Here is a 19,011-nt window from a genome sequence, read left to right as displayed (position 1 = left end):
CAGTTGACATAACGGCAGCTGAGAAGAGTGCTCCACCTACCATCTTCAAAGGTTGCCATGGGTCTGATGATGGTCATGTGATATGACCGAAACCGGTCACCTATGTTCTTGAAGCATACGCGGTGTGATCAAGACTGAATTTTTGAAAGAAAATTTTTTAATTCATTTGTGTTGTATTGTGCAAGAGAGATGTGTTGAAATGTTGGTGTGTAGTAGTACAGTAATTTTTTTCTGTGGTTCAGTAATTCTTGATGTAAGCCACACGATAAATACTAGCAAATAAACCGACTAAAGTTTTGCGTTCACGGAGTGCGAAGCAACACCAAATAGTCTTAACGCAACGAAAATTTTTGAAATCTATTTACCTGCATCTTTTCAACTGACTCTTCGTGTGTAGTATTTCAGGAACTTATTCCTCGTTAGTAGTTTCTTTAGAGGCACTAAGACATCTAGCCAACAACGTCTTGCATCTCCTTCCGGATCTATGAGGGCAGCTATCCTTCCCTCCTTCTGTTTTTCTGATTTTGTGTCTCAATTATTATCGATTCTTAATAATACCACTAAATACTTATAACACAGTCGTCAACCAACGAAAAGGAGGAAAAACGTGTAAGCCATTGATTTGCCAATAGCGTTAACTTTGTCCTGTATGGTATCATATTTTAACTGTTCGTGTCTCGTGTTTTGTGAGGTGGAAATTAGGGTCAGTCCCAAGAATAGAAAACCCCCTAAAATCGCAGTACAACTGGCGGCTACGCCAGAACTGTGAACAAGTCGATGTGCAGATTCTATCCGGTTCCGGATCACTATCGTCTGACATTCAGAACGCTGCACGAATTTCATGAATTTTGAAAGCGTTGGAATTTATCCTGCTCATTTCCTTTAAACTACCGTCCACAACAGATGGAGACTGGCCAGACCTAGGTGCACATATCTCTGTTGATGAGATCTCAAAGTAATCCTTAGGGCTGACATCTGGTCTGGAGACTTCCGCAAACACGATGGGTTCTGAACACTCCTGAAACTATTCTGACACAATTCAGAAGCGATGAGATGGTGCTTTGTCTTGATAAGCTATATGCCATCTGCATATTGCTATTGATGTACCAACGGATACAAATAGTTAGACAGTGTGTAACACTACCACTTGTCACCATTCTGTTGAACAAAGTGGGTCTGATCCGACTACTCTTATTTTGATATTTTCGAATTTACGAACGTGACAATGCTTCAGCAAAGATTTTCGTTTTGGTTATGGTATTGTATCAGATTCAGTAAAACATGTCTACGGTTGTAACAAAAAAATTATTGTACAAGGTGATTGTGCCCCTCTGTTCGTTGTGAGCTGTCGCTTTCGGTTTCTTGCTACCACTAGAGGTTGTGGAGGAATGTGTTAGCAGTGGGTGTTGGTGAGCTAGTGTTACTTCAAGCGTCACGACGTGAAGGAGATACGTTCCTGACAGCAAAGCAAACGCTGAATGTGATGATCCTGCAGGTTCTCTAGCTTATTGAGTCTCTCCAGGTGATAATTACAACCGTATGACTACCCACAGTAAGTCGACTTGCGCGCACACGAAGTGTGTGTCATAGTCGATCTGTCTGCACCGTAAACAACATTTGTATTTCTGTGTATAATTGAGTACCGAATGGAAGAAGGCATTGCGTTTCAAAGGAAAGTAACGCTTCCAACTATAGTACAGGTCTCCCGTAAATATGTGTAGTTATTGCGGGTAATTGCGTGTGGACGTTCTGCCTTAACATTAATAGCTAATGGCTCCTTCCATCGTGGAGGGGAACGTTATTGACGGCTGTGTCGAAGACTGAATGTGATGATCCTGTGGTTTCTTTGATGACTGAGTTTTTCCTTGTGGTAATTACGGCCTTACGACTACCCCTCCTACTTCCGTTTGTGCGCAGACGTACTGTGTTTCATCGTTGATCTATTTCACGCAGTAAACAGAATTTTATACAGGGTGCGTCAAAAAAATGCATACACACTTTGAACTGTCATAAACAATTTATTTCCCTTTCTACAAGGTTAAATATCTGTGAGAAAGTAATGTTATGTTTCTTCAACAGGTGGAAGCAGTGGCAAGGAAGTAACTGCAACATAGTGGACGTGCGTTTGAGCTTTGAACCTCGGAAGCAGATAATTAAGTGGTACTGGAAGATTGAGAATGTAGCTGCGGTTCGAAGACAGTGGAGAAGTGAGTATGGTACAGAACCCCCTTCATGGTTAACAATTACACGTCTACGAGACAAATTCGAAATTCATGGAATAGTGTGCGATGTGCATAAAGGTCGATCAGGGCGACCTCGTACACTGTTTCAGCGTTCGCCTCAAAACTCTTCAAGGTAAGAGGCACGTGAGAGTAATGTAAGTGCTAGTAGTGTGCTACGCATTCTGAAGAAAGGGAGGTTTCGTGTGTACATTCCAAGGCTGGTGCAACAGCTAAGTGACGACGATCCAGATCGAAGGTTAGTATTTTGTGATTGGGTTCAGGAGATGGTGAGACGTGAACCGGGATTTATGGGTAGCATAATTTGGTCGGATGAAGCCCAATTCAAACTCAATGGAACTGTCAATAGGCACAATTGTGTGCACTGGGCTAAAGATAACCCGCACATTACAGTTGAAAATGCTGTGAATTTGTCTGGTGTAAATGTGTGGTGTGGTTTGTCTGCAAGGGTACTCATTGGACCTTACAATGCTTGCTGACTCCATATTCCCTGCCATTCGTGCATTATACGGTAATGATGAGTTTTATTTCCAACAAGATGGCACCCCGCCGCACCATCATAGGGACGTACGAGCATATCTGGATCACAATGTTCCAGGCCAATGGATAGAACGCAGGGGACCAATCGAGTTTCCTGCACGCTCTCCAGACCTCACGCCTCTGGATTTCTTCTTATGGGGCACAGTAAAAGATGAGGTGTACAAACGTAAACCACGTAACCTGGACACACTTTGGAATGAGATTCAGGCGGTGTGCGCAGAAATCTCATTGGACACTTTGGTACGATGTACGGAATCAGTGGTGAGTCGTACTCAGAAATGTATTGATGCTGAAGGCCACCAGTTTGAACATTAATCACATTTGCAAAGTACATTTATTTTTCCAATTGGACTTTAAGCTTTCCATTTCCAGAAATTTAACATTGTAGAACGGGAAATAAATTTTCTATGACGCTTCAAAGTGTGTATACATTTTTTGTGACGCACCCTGTATTTCGGTATCTAAGTGGATACCGAATGGGACAAGCCATTGCGTTTCAGAGAAAAGTAACGCTTCCAACTACAGTACAAATCTCCCGAAAATATGTGTAATTATTGTGTGTAATTGTGTGTGGACGTTCTCCTTAACATTTACAGCCAATGGCGCAATTTGTTGTGTTCTTAATGAGGCCTACTTCCGCAATGTTGAGCTGGTGTTCTCAGGAACTGGGCCTCATTGTCAAGGCCGCTCGCCGTGTCAGAACTGCAAATCATTGGACCTCTTCGGTGTGGGGAGACATGTGTGGGGAGGGGGTTCACCGCAGGGCGCGGTGTTTTGCACATAATGTTGCCGGTCGGCCGAGACGTGCTAATAAAAGACGGCGAGCGGGCAGCCGGCCGTAGAAGCGAAAGGACGCCGCCTCCGCAGCTGCAGCGGACCATGGCGCACAACACAGCGCTGTGCGCGGCCGTCTTCCTCGCGCTAGCACTCCTAACCGGTGAGTTGAACAGCCTCGATTTAACGTTCTCATAGATTCCCTAGATAACTGGAGAGAAATGTCGGGGCTTTCAGGAAGGCCACGTTACTTTCCTCTCCTAACCTCACCCAACTAAGCTGATGCTTAGCCCGTAATTACCTAGACCATTACCCCCGAGTGTAATCGGATATTAGCTAGTACCCCCCCCCCCCCTCCCTTTTCCATTGCTCTCATCATCACTAACTTACGGTCCAAATGAACTTTAGAATGATATAGAAGTTTCTTTTACCACGTTTATTTTTAAAATGATGAATGATATTTAGTTGTCGTCGGTGTGTTAACAGTCAAGGAGACAGTCGGTATTACTTACGTCTAGTAGTCTTCTTTTATATTTGAGTGATCCCACAACTCCTTTTCAAATAAGAACGCTGACTATCCATAGTGAATATAGGCGTTTGTTACAAAACACTGTTCATCTGTACCAATCCTCTCCCTAGCGACACTTACTTCAGCTTCACCCCCATTTAAAAAATAACCCAGTTAAAATGTGTGCACTATACTTATTGTTTGAAAATCACTTGATTGTTGGCTCCTTAATTCTGAAATGGCAGAAATTGGAAGTATTCAGGCCGTTAGTGTTATGTGTCTGAAGGCTCTAATAATAATAAGAATGATAATAATAATGTGTTCAGCGCTATACTGGTCCTTACCAAGTTACTATGGTGCCATCCTATCAATAGTTTATTTATCTGTTTCTGAGTGAGTAATTAAGCAATTTTTGGTGTATTGCAAGAGCTGTTTATAACTTGGTGAAGACATTTTAATGAGATATGTAGCGTTTGTTACGTGTGTATTTCACTTTTACCGTCATCGACTTGCGCTACTAACTTAGTGTTTGTGTACTGGAAGGACTGTGTGAGGAACCTGCAACCTGCACCGTATAGTGTCACACATCATTGCAAGTAATTGAGAAAAAAATAATTACTGATACATTAGAGTCTTACGAAATCGTGATAATAATAAGATCTTTTAAAAATACTTTAGTTTCATGACTGAAACACAATGAAATCTTCTTTGTTTATACTCCTTACAAAATTTCATTTTACTCCTCGGGGGGTAAGGACTCCCAAATTGGGGACCATTGACTTAGATATCGGTGTGACGTTAAACTCTGACCTCATCTTCATTTGAGCACTGTAAGAGTAAAGGAAGAGTATAACGGACCATCGCCGTCATGCAGGTCACTACCATCTGAGTACCAATAGTATATGGCTATCTACTTGTTAAAAGAACCATTCCGATCTGTTAAACGAAGATGAGAGCACGGGAATTTGAATCCTACAGCTTCCAGATTCGAGTCTACTGTTTTCACAACTGCCCTTCATCGCTTGGGGAATGGTAGTGAACTTCTTACTTGATTTCAGACAAATTTATTAGCCTCATAAATGTACAATCACGAAGAGAGAGACTTTTATTACGGCCTTAAGACCAATCTTCTACTATATTTACATCACGCAGAGTCTTATAAGGTAGTAGGTAGTGACTCTGGTGATAGTTAACTGGGTTAACTTTAAGTCTAAGAAATCATATAAAACTTTGCCAGTTTGTGATGACGAGGTGTAATGTTTCAACCATTTACCGTGTAGCATTGAAATTGTAATTTTTGCATAAAAAAGAGCTCGCAATCACTGGAACTCTGTAGCCAGTTATAAAATGATAAATACCGAAAATAAAATTGAAAGCTGCCCACTCAAATAACTATCAGCACGTAGTTACCGCAAGGCTCAAAATGAAAACTCAGTAACTCAGCAGAAATTATCTCTCATTGAGTCCAGTGCACAGATAACACTTTAAAAACAAATCTTTGTTCTTTCCCCATTTATTTCGTTTCAATACCGTGTAATTAAATTTAAAACAATGTGTTGATGTGAAACAAGTAATGCTGTGCCACACATCGAACTAGGGGAAAACAAAACGACGATGTTAAAGTGTTTTAGGAAAAATAATTAGTACACTAATCGCTTATATTATCTGAATTAATATAATTTCAATTGAATACATAAGATACTTCTCCAACTGACCTTCAGATACTGAGTTAAACTCGCTTTAAGTTAGAAGTGATACCTTACCATCAATGCATACATGTGGCTGATGCGTTTATGTGGATCCTGGAGGAAAAGTAAATGTCTGCTGCTCATCACTAAAACAAATAGATATGTAAATAACTAAACTATATTGAAAACGTTACCAAATTTTACAGCGGAATCCATATTCTACTATTTCTGTTACTTCTCTTTTTCCCGACCGAGTGAAATGGTGCAGTCGTTAACATGTTGGGTTCTAATTTGCGGGAAGGAGGTTCCAATTTCCATCCGACGCTTCCAGACTAAGGTAACTATTGTCATGGCTTCACTGACATGATCTGGGCCAATTTTTTAACCCCATCCTTTCCTGTGTAGTAGTTTATTAAGAATAAACATAAATCTTCCTTTTTTCTCTCGCTTTTGTTTCGTGAAACAGTTAGAAAACATCGAAAACCTTCTGAAACGTTTGAAAGGACCCCATGCGCTGCCCAAGGGTAAACAGAACACTATGTATGTACACAATGGGTCCCCTCACTTCTCCCCCTCTCCCCAAATACGGACTCGCTGTTTGTACCCTTGTTTCGTATTCATTGTGGATTTTACCTGAATAATGTTGCAAACTAACAAGACGGAGCTGCAGTTAATTGTACTGGCCTTCGCCAGGCAGATTCACGTCATCCTCCATCTTAATTAGACTAACAGGCACCAGTTATCTTGTTAGTTTCAGATAGCCAGCGTCCGCGTTTCACGTTTTCACACTTACTTGTGTACGAGAATAGAGTTGCAAGTGGGCCTGTAGCATTCTGGGTTGCTCTAGTTCCTTTGGCCGTCGTATTTATGTTCTTGTTCTTTCTCCTATAAAAATTCATAAGGACTTTTATGAATTTGTAAATGTACTATACATTGAGTCATTCTAAGACTAGGTGGCTGTCTCTTTTCCCTTATTTATAAGACTAATAGAAATGTATCCTGCACTGGACTTATATTTCACTATTTTTTTCAAGGTAAGCTTAGCGAAGCACCATTATGGTTTGTTCATTCTCTTATGTCATTATTTCAGAATAATATTTAGCTCTAGAAAAAGAGAAAAATTCACTTTGAGAAACGATATATAGTTTTCAGACAGTGTTGAATGTTCTTCAAGAATCACAAATGCAGAATTTCAAATCTATGAAAGTAAAAGAAATTTTGAGGATAAAAAGGGATGAAGTTTATCGTTCAGAATGTGATGGGCTAGAAGGAGAAACAGCACATGTGTACGATGCAACAATTAAATAGCTCAAAAAGTAGTTGGTTTTGTGTCAAGAGTTTTTAGCGTTTATGTGGGTTGGTTTGAAGAATTTTCCAAAGTGGGAAGACATGGAACATACAGTTCTGTTTTTCAGTGATAAGTTTAATATTGAAATCGATGATATAAAGTACTTTGACCGGTTCTGCAATTTTAGAGGTTTTTGACGAACAAGGCAAATGCTAATGCAGGAGATCAGTTGTTGTCAAATGATATCTGCCACAAATATTTACAAGCGAGAAAGAATGTTGCTTGTGTGTCAGTGCTACTGAGATTGCAGAGTTTTTCTTCCTATACTAGTATAGGAAATATGTTCAGTAATTTACAGTCGGTGGTGCAAATATCGAAATACACTTAGTGCTGAACCGTGCAACATAGTTATAAGAATTTCCTGTATATAGTTTTATGATTATTTGTTGAAAAACGGGAAATTGATTTCATAAATTCAGTGGCCGCCCCCATGAACCATGGACCTTGCCGTTGGTGGGGAGGCTTGCGTGCCTCAGCGATACAGATGGCCGTACCGTAGGTGCAACCACAACGGAGGGGTATCTGTTGAGAGGCCAGACAAACATGTGGTTCCTGAAGAGGGGCATCAGCCTTTTCAGTAGTTGCAGGGGCAACAGTCTGGATGATTGACTGATCTGGCCTTGTAACATTAACCAAAACGGCCTTGCTGTGCTGGTACTGCGAACGGCTGAAAGCAAGGGGAAACTACAGCCGTAATTTTTCCCGAGGACATGCAGCTTTACTGTATGATTAAATGATGATGGCGTCCTCTTGGGTAAAATATTCCGGAGGAAAAATAGTCCCCCATTCGGATCTCCGGGCGGGGACTACTCAGGAGGACGTCGTTATCAGGAGAAAGAAAACTGGCATTCTACGGATCGGAGCGTGGAATGTCAGATCCCTTAATCGGGCAGGTAGGTTAGAAAATTTAAAAAGGGAAATGGATAGGTTAATGTTAGATATAGTGGGAATTAGTGAAGTTCGGTGGCAGGAGGAACAAGACTTTTGGTCAGGTGATTACAGGGTTATAAATACAAAATCAAATAGAGGTAATGCAGGAGTAGGTTTAATAATGAATAAAAAAATAGGAGTGCGGGTTAGCTACTACAAACAGCATAGTGAACGCATTATTGTGGCCAAGATAGACACAAAGCCCATGCCTACTACAGTAGTACAAGTTTATATGCCAACTAGCTCTGCAGATGATGAAGAAATTGATGAAATGTATGACGAGATAAGAAAAATTATTCAGGTAGTGAAGGGAGACGAAAATTTAATAGTCATGGGTGACTGGAATTCGAGTGTAGGAAAAGGGAGAGAAGGAAACATAGTAGGTGAATATGGATTGGGGGGAAGAAATGAAAGAGGAAGCCGCCTTGTAGAATTTTGCACAGAGCATAACTTAATCATAGCTAACACTTGGTTCAAGAATCATAAAAGAAGGTTGTATACCTGAGAGAATCCTGGAGATACTAAAAGGTATCAGATATATTATATAATGGTAAGACAGAGATTTAGGAACCAGGTTTTAAATTGTAAGACATTTCCAGGGGCAGATATGGATTCTGACCACAATCTCTTGGTTATGAACTGCAGATTGAAACTGAAGAAACTGCAAAATGGTGGGAATTTAAGGAGATGGGACCTGGATAAACTGAAAGAACGAGAGGTTGTAGAGAGTTTCAGGGAGAGCATAAGGGAACAATTGATAGGAATGGGGGAAAGAAATACAGTAGAAGAAGAATGTGTAGCTCTGAGGGATGAAGTAGTGAAAGCAGCAGACGATCAAGTAGGTAAAAAGACGAGGGCTAATAGAAATCCTTGGGTAACAGAAGAAATATTGAATTTAATTGATGAAAGGAGAAAATATAAAAATGCAGTAAATGAAGCAGGCAAAAAGGAATACAAACGTCTCAAAAATGAGATCGACAGGAAGTGCAAAATGGCTAAGCAGGGATGGCTAGAGGGCAAATGTAAGTATGTAAAGGCTTGTCTCACTAGAGGTAAGATAGATACTGCCTACAGGAAAATTAAAGAGACCTTTGGAGAGGAGAGAACCACTTGTACGAATATCAAGAGCTCAGATGGCAACCCAGTTCTAAGCAAAGAAGGGAAGGCAGAAAGGTGGAAGGAGTATATAGAGGGTTTATACAAGGGCGATGTACTTGAGGACAATATTATGGAAATGGAAGAGGATGTAGATGAAGATGAAATAGGAGATACGATACTGCGTGAAGAGTTTGACAGAGCACTGAAAGACCTGAGTCGAAACAAGGCCCCGGGAGTGGACAACATTCCATTAGAACTACTGACGGCCTTGGGAGAGCCAGTCCTGACAAAACTCTACCATCTGGTGAGCAAGATGTATGAGACAAGTGAAATACCCTCAGACTTCAAGAAGAATATAATAATTCCAATCCCAAAGAAAGCAGGTGTTGACAGATGCGAAAATTATCGAACTATCAGTTTAATAAGTCACAGCTGCAAAATACTAAAGCGAATTCTTTACAGACGAATGGAAAAACTGGTAGAAGCGGACCTCGGGGAAGATCAGTTTGGATTCCGTAGAAATGTTGGAACACGTGAGGCAATACTAACCTTACGACTTATCTTAGAAGAAAGATTAAGAAAAGGCAAACCTACGTTTCTAGCATTTGTAGACTTAGAGAAAGCTTTTGACAATGTTGACTGGAATACTCTCTTTCACATTCTAAAGGTGGCGGGGGTAAAATACAGGGAGCGAAAGGCTATTTACAATTTGTACAGAAACCAGATGGCAGTTAGAAGAGTCGAGGGGCATGAAAGGGAAGCAGTGGTTGGGAAGGGAGTGAGACAGGGTTGTAGCCTCTCCCCGATATTATTCAATCTGTATATTGAGCAAGCAGTAAAGGAAACAAAAGAAAAATTCGGAGTAGGTATTAAAATTCATGGAGAAGAAGTAAAAACTTTGAGGTTCGCCGATGACATTGTAATTCTGTCAGAGACAGCAAAGGACTTGGAAGAGCAGTTGAACGGAATGGACAGTGTCTTGAAAGGAGGATATAAGATGAACATCAACAAAAGCAAAACGAGGATAATGGAATGTAGTCAAATTAAATCGGGTGATGCTGAGGGAATTAGATTAGGAAATGAGACACTTAAAGTAGTAAAGGAGTTTTGCTATTTAGGGAGTAAAATAACTGATGATGGTCGAAGTAGAGAGGATATAAAATGTAGACTGGCAATGGCAAGGAAATCGTTTCTGAAGAAGAGAACTTTGTTAACATCTAGTATAGATTTAAGTGTCAGGAAGTCGTTTCTGAAAGTATTTGTATGGAGTGTAGCCATGTATGGAAGTGAAACATGGACGATAACTAGTGTGGACAAGAAGAGAATAGAATCTTTTGAAACGTGGTGCTACAGAAGAATGCTGAAGATAAAGTGGGTAGATCACGTAACTAATGAGGAGGTATTGAAAAGGATTGGGGAGAAGAGAAGTTTGTGGCACAACTTGACTAGGAGAAGGGATCGGTTGGTAGGACATGTTTTGAGGCATCAAGGGATCACAAATTTAGCATTGGAGGGCAGCGTGGAGGGTAAAAATCGTAGAGGGAGACCAAGAGATGAATACACTAAGCAGATTCAGAAGGATGTAGGTTGCAGTAGGTACTGGGAGATGAAGAAGCTTGCACAGGATAGAGTAGCATGGAGAGCTACATCAAACCAGTCTCAGGACTGAAGACCACAACAACAACAACAAATTCAGTGGAGTACTTCGGAAATAATGATGTAGATGAAGATGCCTTGTTTACAAATGATGATTTTTTTATAGTTTGTATTAAAATTTGCCACAAATTATTATACTGTTCTAAGATTTAATAAATTTATGTGGAATACTGCTTATTATACATGTTTCAGTTGCAAATCATTCAGTGCAATATATGTGGTATAAACAGTTTCATATTATAAGACTATAGTTGTAAAAACTGTAATTTATCTTAATGACAGTTAGGTAAATGTTGAGTAAACTATAACATCTTTGCGAATTTTTGTACGAATCTAGAAACGTCCTCTTATTTGAAGACTGCCATCTGGTAACCCTATGTTGATTATTTAATGTGAATTACTTTAAATGACGAGAGAAATGTGCTTGCTTGCTTATATGAAAGAAGTAGTGTTTCCAGAAAATTTTGAAAGCAGTTTTCATTGTGGTATGGATGGACAAGTGACAGGGTTAACCTCTTCTGCAGATGCTGCCGTGTCACGTATCAAGCGTGGTGGTGGTTATGGTGGGTATGGCGGCGGCGGTGGCGGTGGAGGTGGTGGCGGCGGAGGCGGCTTTGGCGGCCTCGGCCATGGAGGATTCGGAGGCGGCGGCTTAGGAGGCGGCGGAGGCTACGGAGGAGGCGGCCTGAGTGGCGCTGGACATGGAGGCATCGGCGGCGGCGGCCATGGGGGCTTTGGAGGAGGTGGCTTAGGCGGAGGCGGAGGCTACGGTGGAGGCGGCTTAGGCGGAGGTGGGCACGGTGGCTACGGTGGAGGCAATTTGGGTGGAGGCGGAGGCTACGGAGGAGGCGGCTTAGGTGGAGGTGGAGGCTATGATGGAGCCGGCTTAGGCGGAGGTGGACATGGTGGATACGGAGGTGGCGGCTTAGGCGGCGGAGGTGATGGAGGCTACGGTGGGGGTGGCTACCCTGGAATCGGAGGAGTAGGAGGCGGTTGCAATACCTGTGGGGGCGGAGGCCACGGCGGCGGCGGAGGGGGCACTTTCTCAAAGAGCAGCTCCCAGGCTTCCAGTTCCAGTTTCTCTGGTGGACTCGGAGGGTTGTGAGTAAACATTTTCTCTGGTCTTCTAATTCAATGAAACTGATGTCCTTTTTGTTCCATAGATCCTAAGTGAGGAGAGTCTCAAAGATTTAGAACATTTCAAAAAATTAATTCATATTATTTATAAAAATATTTGCAATACAGAAAAGAAAATCGACAGCTAATGTCTCTACTGCAGTTTCCAAGTGAAATGGTCCTCATGGATGTGGAATAACTCAAACAATTTTAAACATATTTTTATTTAAGAGGTAATAAGGAACTTGCCCAAAATTAAATATATTAAGGACCTGTGATAATTCTTCAGCTATTGTAGATACAATCAGTTTACAGTATTTATTTTCATTGATCACATTGTTGCATTGAAAATGTACAGAAGTAATATTTTACGTAACACTCATATTATTTTATATTATCAGTAATATCTATAATTAACTGTTGGTTCTGCTAAGAAATGCAGTGTTCCTGGTGTGACCTCTAAATTGGCAGCTTGTAACATATTTCTACACTAGATCGCGGCGCGTTGGCGAATTCGTAGTAATTTAGTGTGTTAGTAGTAATTTAGTGTGTTAAAAACATAAGAAATTGGGGAAAACGCGTATTGCAGGAAGTACATAACTTCTTTTTGGATTCCTCGTAGAGAATGAACCGTAGTCACGTTCTGTGGGGAAAGCACAAACCCTAGCCCTATCGCTGGCGCCGTGGTTGCTGAGAAAATCCAGAGTAGTTTTATAGGAGAGGCTGCACAGCTGTGTATGTTATTATGATGTTTTATGAAATTTTAAACGCGGACGAAATTTTAAACGAGCGCCACCAACATGTTGTTGTATTTAAAGATGGGTCTAAACAAGTGGACTGCCTTGGCTGCTCTGATCGTCTCCTCAAAATGCGACTACCCAAAGAATTCACTGTATGCGAGGCTGAATTATGAGCGGTCTTGAGCGCACTGGATCAGTTGAACTGTGCTCAGACTGCAAAATTCCCCACAAGCTCCTACTTCCACAATGCGCTTTAGTTTCTACAACATTTGTACCCAGGAGGTAAATCCGTATAGAAAATCCAAGAACCCGTTCCTCTGCCGTCACAGTGTGGGGAAGCAGGAGGGTACCAGAGACTACTGATTTACACAGTTACTGTTCCGCAGTCAAGATTAAGATTTTCGAAGACACGTGTTAGCAGATGTAGCAACCGGCGTTGTGTGCAGCGATAATCAGATGGTTCGGTGCGTCATCTCCCTACATGCTCTCACCTTGATGCTGAGCTGCAGAGTCATGCAAAGATGGGATAGAGACGGCCTGGAGTTACAGAGAGCACACTGCAGCTTGTAAAGTCAACAGCGCAGCCATCACGTGCTTCTCTCCATCCGCTCAGAGGAAGTGGGATACTCGTCACTCGTCTTTGCGAGGGACACAGCCCGATGCGGCAAGGCTATCGAGAGAACGTCCAATGTTTGGTGCTTTTGATGTATAGCTGACAGTGCGTAACATTTTATTTGACTGTGTTTTATATTCGGACAGGAGCGCAGCGGTTAATTTACCTGGAAAAGTGCACTGTGTTTTAGATAACAAATCGGCGAATGTGTGACGACTCTTAAGATCCTCTGAACGAATAGTTGCTCCCTAAAATATTAGGAAGGAGTGTTTAATATGTTGTCGTGATTGGTTGACACTTGCATGCTTTTATATCTATCACACACACACACACACACACACACACACACACACACACACACACACACAAAGACTCACTCACATGCACGAACACACATGTGTAATGTGACAGGTGATGAAAATCAACAAGTGTATCAGAGTATTCATACACTGATGACATTATAGAGTATTTAAGACGACGCGCGACACATGTAAATCAGTACCGGTATCTATCAGTATTTATTTCCATCTAAATATCAGAACGTAACGAAAGAATTTCGTGTGCAGTTTTTCTACATGTACCGATAGAGGAAATGAAAGGTAATGCATCCGATGGGATAATAATGCAGCTGGAGCAAGGTCTGTTTTTGGCATCGTTATTGATAGTGGGTGATTGTTTCACTGAAAAACTTTATGGACCATCGATTTCAATAAAGGAATGCATCTACATTAACTCCATGCAAGCACAAATTTTCGTCTTCTGTCTACCGAATGAAGTGACAGCTTGTTTTCTTTTTCTCATTTTAATTTTCATGCGACGTCCGATCTGTTACGAAATGGAAATCGCTGTGAAAATTAAAAAAAATGTTTTATTTGCGACAGTTAGCTATATCTTCCAGCTACGTTTCTACATAGCTGACGCTTCAACTGAAGACATCTGACGTAGCTTTGTACCAACTTTCCAATCCATAGAAGGCAGCTGCCTGTGCTTTCCGCTAGTTCTCTACACTGGTCTGCAGCTCGTTGTCTGTGCTAAAATGTTGTCTTCATGGCCAGAGGTTCACGTGAGCAGAGATGAAAATCAGAGGGAGCCATATTGGATCTGAATGGTAGGTGACCAAAAGACTTCCCATCGAAAACGCTGCAGGTGCGTTCTGGTTGCCCCTCCAGCGTGCTGCCGAGAATTTTCATGAAGAAGGAAATGTATGATCGCTACGCTATGTGGACTGCGTGAAAGCAGGCGAAATCTCACGGCAGACACCCGTGCTTAGCAGGAGACACTATTTTCTAGATATCTTTAAGTCCTCACTGTGCGCTCAGAACTGAAAAGAGCAACATGACGCGATCGACGGACATACTAGAGAAACACATCTGTGCAACGTTTCATCAGATTTTCACAGTGGTTTCCATTTCGCGCCCGGTCGGACCTTACTTTGAGAATAGCCCTCGTAATAAGCTAAGAAATTTGGCAGATGACGCAGTTACCCATAAAAATCATCATAAATATCGTCAGGCCTTGATAATGCTTGAAAGTCGCACAAAGACTCGCAACATGCTTCATACGCTAAGAAATGTAAAATTATGCACTTTAAAAAGCGCAGGGACACAGTATGCAATGACTACAAAACTACTAATACACTCCTGGAAATGGAAAAAAGAACACATTGACACCGGTGTGTCAGACCCACCATACTTGCTCCGGACACTGCGAGAGGGCTGTACAAGCAATGATCACACGCACGGCACAGCGGACACACCAGGAACCGCGGTGTTGGCCGTCGAATGGCGCTAGCTGCGCAGCATTTGTGCACCGCCGCCGTCAGTGTCAGCCAGTTTGCCGTGGCATACGGAGCTCCATCGCAGTCTTTAACACTGGTAGCATGCCGCGACAGCGTGGACGTGAACCGTATATGCATTTGACGGACTTTGAGCGAGGGCGTATTGTGGGCATGAGGGAGGCCGGGTGGACGTACCGCCGAATTGCTCAACACGTGGGGCGTGAGGTCTCCACAGTACATCGATGTTGTCGCCAGTGGTCGGCGGAAGGTGCACGTGCCCGTCGACCAGGGACCGGACCGCAGCGACGCACGGATGCACGCCAAGACCGTAGGATCCTACGCAGTGCCGTAGGGGACCGCACCGCCACTTCCCAGCAAATTAGGGACACTGTTGCTCCTGGGGTATCGGCGAGGACCATTCGCAACCGTCTCCATGAAGCTGGGCTACGGTCCCGCACACCGTTAGGCCGTCTTCCGCTCACGCCCCAACATCGTGCAGCCCGCCTCCAGTGGTGTCGCGACAGGCGTGAATGGAGGGGCGAATGGAGACGTGTCGTCTTCAGCGATGAGAGTTGCTTCTGCCTTGGTGCCAATGATGGTCGTATGCGTGTTTGGCGCCGTGCAGGGGAGCGCCACAATCAGGACTGCATAAGACCGAGGCACACAGGGCCAACACCCGGCATCATGGTGTGGGGAGCGATCTCCTACACTGGCCGTACACCACTGGTGATCGTCGAGGGGACACTGAATAGTGCACGGTACATCCAAACCGTCATCGAACCCATCGTTCTACCATTCCTAGACCGGCAAGGGAACTTGCTGTTCCAACAGGACAATGCACGTCCGCATGTATCCCGCGCCACCCAACGTGCTCTAGAAGGTGTAAGTCAACTACCCTGGCCAGCAAGATCTCCGGATCTGTCCCCCATTGAGCATGTTTGGGACTGGATGAAGCGTCGTCTCACGCGGTCTGCACGTCCAGCACGAACTGGTCCAATTGAGGCGCCAGGTGGAAATGGCATGGCAAGCCGTTCCACAGGACTACATCCAGCATCTCTACGATCGCCTCCTTGGGAGAATAGCAGCCTGCATTGCTGCGAAAGGTGGATATACACTGTACTAGTGCCGACATTGTGCATGCTCTGTTGCCTGTGTCTATGTGCCTGTGGTTCTGTCAGTGTGATCATGTGATGTATCTGACCCCAGGAATGTGTCAATAAAGTTTCCCCTTCGTGGGACAATGAATTCACGGTGTTCTTATTTCAATTTCCAGGAGTGTAGTCACAGTATTGTTTCAGTGTCGGAAGGGTGGCACTTAACATGCTGAAAACCTGAATGGGTAAAACCTTGAAGATAGCTGCCAACACCTGAGCAGAACTCTAGTTTGTAACGATTCAATAGTTATTATTATGAGAGGAATATGGAAATACCACAGTACCATATGTATCGCTCCCGTAGTTGCCTCAGACGCAAGATTAGACTATTTAAAGTGCGCACAAAGGCAGTTTATTGGTCACTAATCCCTCACTCAATACGCTAACGCAAGAAGGAACCCTAATACCTACGTGGGAAGCACCCTCCTCCACAGTGCCTTCCAGAATGTGTACATAGATGTGGATTTTGCAGAGTTTCGCACACCTCGCCTCAACAACATGTCTTATGTTTAATAAGTTACAAAAAATTTGTCACCGATACGTTTATTCCTCTACAGAGCCATATTATAACGTCAAATAGTTGCAGATTATAAAGATCATCTTCGCACCGGAAGACTGACGAACTATTTTTGAACGGAAGCATAGCAATACAAAAAGTAATCTACACATCGTTATCTTTACACTAACGTAATGCAACTGTAGCACGAAGCTTTCAGTTTCGCTTTGTCACTGTCCAAGTAGTGTTCTGTTGTTACATTGCTCTTAAGACGACAGTGCTCATAGTAGATTATTAAACAGTAAATTCTTTGTCAGCTGATGGTGATCAGATTTACTGGGAACAGCTGTAACTAGTACGAAAAATATTGCAGAGCATTCACGAATACTCCTTTAATTAAACAGGACTGAATTTTTTTTTTGAGCTCGGACAAAAAAATTCATGTAACTGTATTAGCTGTAATTTATCAATTATCTTGTTGTTATAGATATGCAAGTGCTCTATTCAAATGGCTAATGATCATATGTTAAAAACTTATATTCGTCTATTTTGTTTCAGCGGCCATGGTGGCTACGGGAAATGAGAGCAGAAACCCATAATATTTAATTTCCTACTCCCATGTTCCCAGTGAACTTGTGTAATTTTTCAAGAAAATAAATTCAGTGTACATAAACTTCATGTTATTTGATGCAGAATTATCCGCACTGAAATTTTGTTTGAACAAGAGCCATAGTTTTTACGTAATACTGTGAAAATCATGGAAAAAATTAGGAAAAAAAGAGTATTTTCTTGAGTGATGTTTTTTATTAGAACATTCAGAACCTTTTACACTGACTTTGTTTAGTACTATATCAAAACAACGTACTTTCCAAAATTATAAAGTTAGAGTGTGGACAATGGGTGATGATTACCTAAAGAATGTTATACCTAGTGTGTATGATGTTACCCTAAGCATAGAGCAACTGTGCTCAGTACTCAGGAACTATAAATTATACTCAGATATAAATTGAATTATTCCAAAAAAATGATGTTCACCTTGTAATTTAACAATAAAAGCTATTTTTCAATTGTCAAATGTAATGAGTTCCTCACACATAGAAAATCGTATTTTGCAACAGCAGTTCAAATTGAAAATGAATATCTACTGGAATTGATGAGAAAGGGTATCACGTATGACAGTGAAATTTCGTTGCAATTACACAACTATATCAGTTTCATACAGATCTAGTGTTCTCAAACAACGGAACATCAGAATGTTGCTCAACGGATACTTCAGTGGTGCATATTTTTCATCGCCCGGATAATAGCACAAATATTGCTAAAAGTGGTGGTCACCTAGAAATAGGGTATCATCAATTCGGCGGAGTATATCTTTTTTTCTTTTTTTAAAAAAATCATTGTCCGCTACTTGGGATATTGTGGGTAATTCATACTGTTGGCAGCTCTTCCCATGTAATTTGTGAGATGAACTTGTCGTCTAACAGCGTATTGTCAGTAAGTATCTGGGCGTTCGAAGTGAGGCATTGTGCTAGGAAAGCGAAGGAATGGATCCAGCAGCGAAAATACATGAAGCAATTCACTGCACTCGTTTCAGATGGATCTCAACACTACCGCTTGTGATGATCTGAGAAAACAGTTGCTGTCCTTTATTGCAAGCTTTATTGTTGCGATCAAACTAACTGTTACAAAAGATTATAAAAACACAATCGTTTGGCTGAAGCTGTGTTTCATGAAAAAAAGTACCACACAATCTGATCCAGTTTTTTGTTGATTGTGAGACCTGCAAAACATTATTTCATCTCACTATCCTCTAAAAAAGTTGTGTTATGGATGAATATGAAAATTATAGAGAGCAGTATTAGCATAGTTTTAACGAAGAAGTACAATTGCTGGGAGGCAAATAGTATGCTCCACCGAATGCTGTAATTGTGTACATAGGCTAAAGACGTGAATGACATGCGTCCTCAGGCTAATACCCCTATACAATGTATGGGGACAAAATGAACACTTACCATCGTTATGTGTAAAGGTTTTGTATTCCTGCTTTAAATCTGTTAATTATCAGTTCATTGTATACGGACATCAAAACACCGACCATCGTTACACATAAAGATTTTATGTTCCTTCTTTAAATCTGTTAACTATCAGTTCATTACTGCCTTCTTTTTTAATTTTTTTATGTGTATGTAGTTTCAAAGAAAGTGTGTCATTAAAAATGAGAATGCGCAACTACAACCTTCAAGTAACGTGCGACATTTATGGACTCAACATAACAATTTGTGGTAAATAACTTCGGTTACATGCGTGGGCGTCGCATTATGTCCGCAGCTCAA

General features: G+C 41.8%; 1 protein-coding gene across 1 annotated transcript; it reads left to right on the top strand.

Moving 5' to 3' along the window:
* The first annotated feature begins 3,564 nt into the window (after positions 1 to 3,564).
* LOC124550486 (acanthoscurrin-2-like) lies at positions 3,565 to 17,753 on the top strand. The gene is made up of 3 exons (XM_047125315.1): positions 3,565 to 3,717; positions 11,307 to 11,883; positions 17,237 to 17,753. Exons 1-3 carry the CDS (start codon positions 3,660 to 3,662, stop codon positions 17,259 to 17,261), a joined length of 660 nt encoding a protein of 219 aa, XP_046981271.1. The 5' UTR covers positions 3,565 to 3,659; the 3' UTR covers positions 17,262 to 17,753.
* The last annotated feature ends 1,258 nt before the right edge of the window (positions 17,754 to 19,011 follow it).

Source organism: Schistocerca americana, chromosome 1 (genome assembly GCF_021461395.2).
Source record: "Schistocerca americana isolate TAMUIC-IGC-003095 chromosome 1, iqSchAmer2.1, whole genome shotgun sequence".
Taxonomy (NCBI): domain Eukaryota; kingdom Metazoa; phylum Arthropoda; class Insecta; order Orthoptera; family Acrididae; genus Schistocerca; species Schistocerca americana.
This window is presented reverse-complemented; position numbering and strand designations above follow the sequence as displayed.

What these genes read in the sequence shown, in the direction of transcription:
- LOC124550486 (XM_047125315.1), top strand. Translation starts at nt 3,660, where the DNA reads ATGGCGCACAACACAGCGCTGTGCGCGGCCGTCTTCCTCGCGCTAGCA. An exon ending in CGCGCTAGCACTCCTAACCG is followed by an intron (nt 3,718 to 11,306) that starts GTGAGTTGAACA and finishes CCTCTTCTGCAG; the next exon opens with ATGCTGCCGTGTCACGTATC. An exon ending in TCTGGTGGACTCGGAGGGTT is followed by an intron (nt 11,884 to 17,236) that starts GTGAGTAAACAT and finishes ATTTTGTTTCAG; the next exon opens with CGGCCATGGTGGCTACGGGA.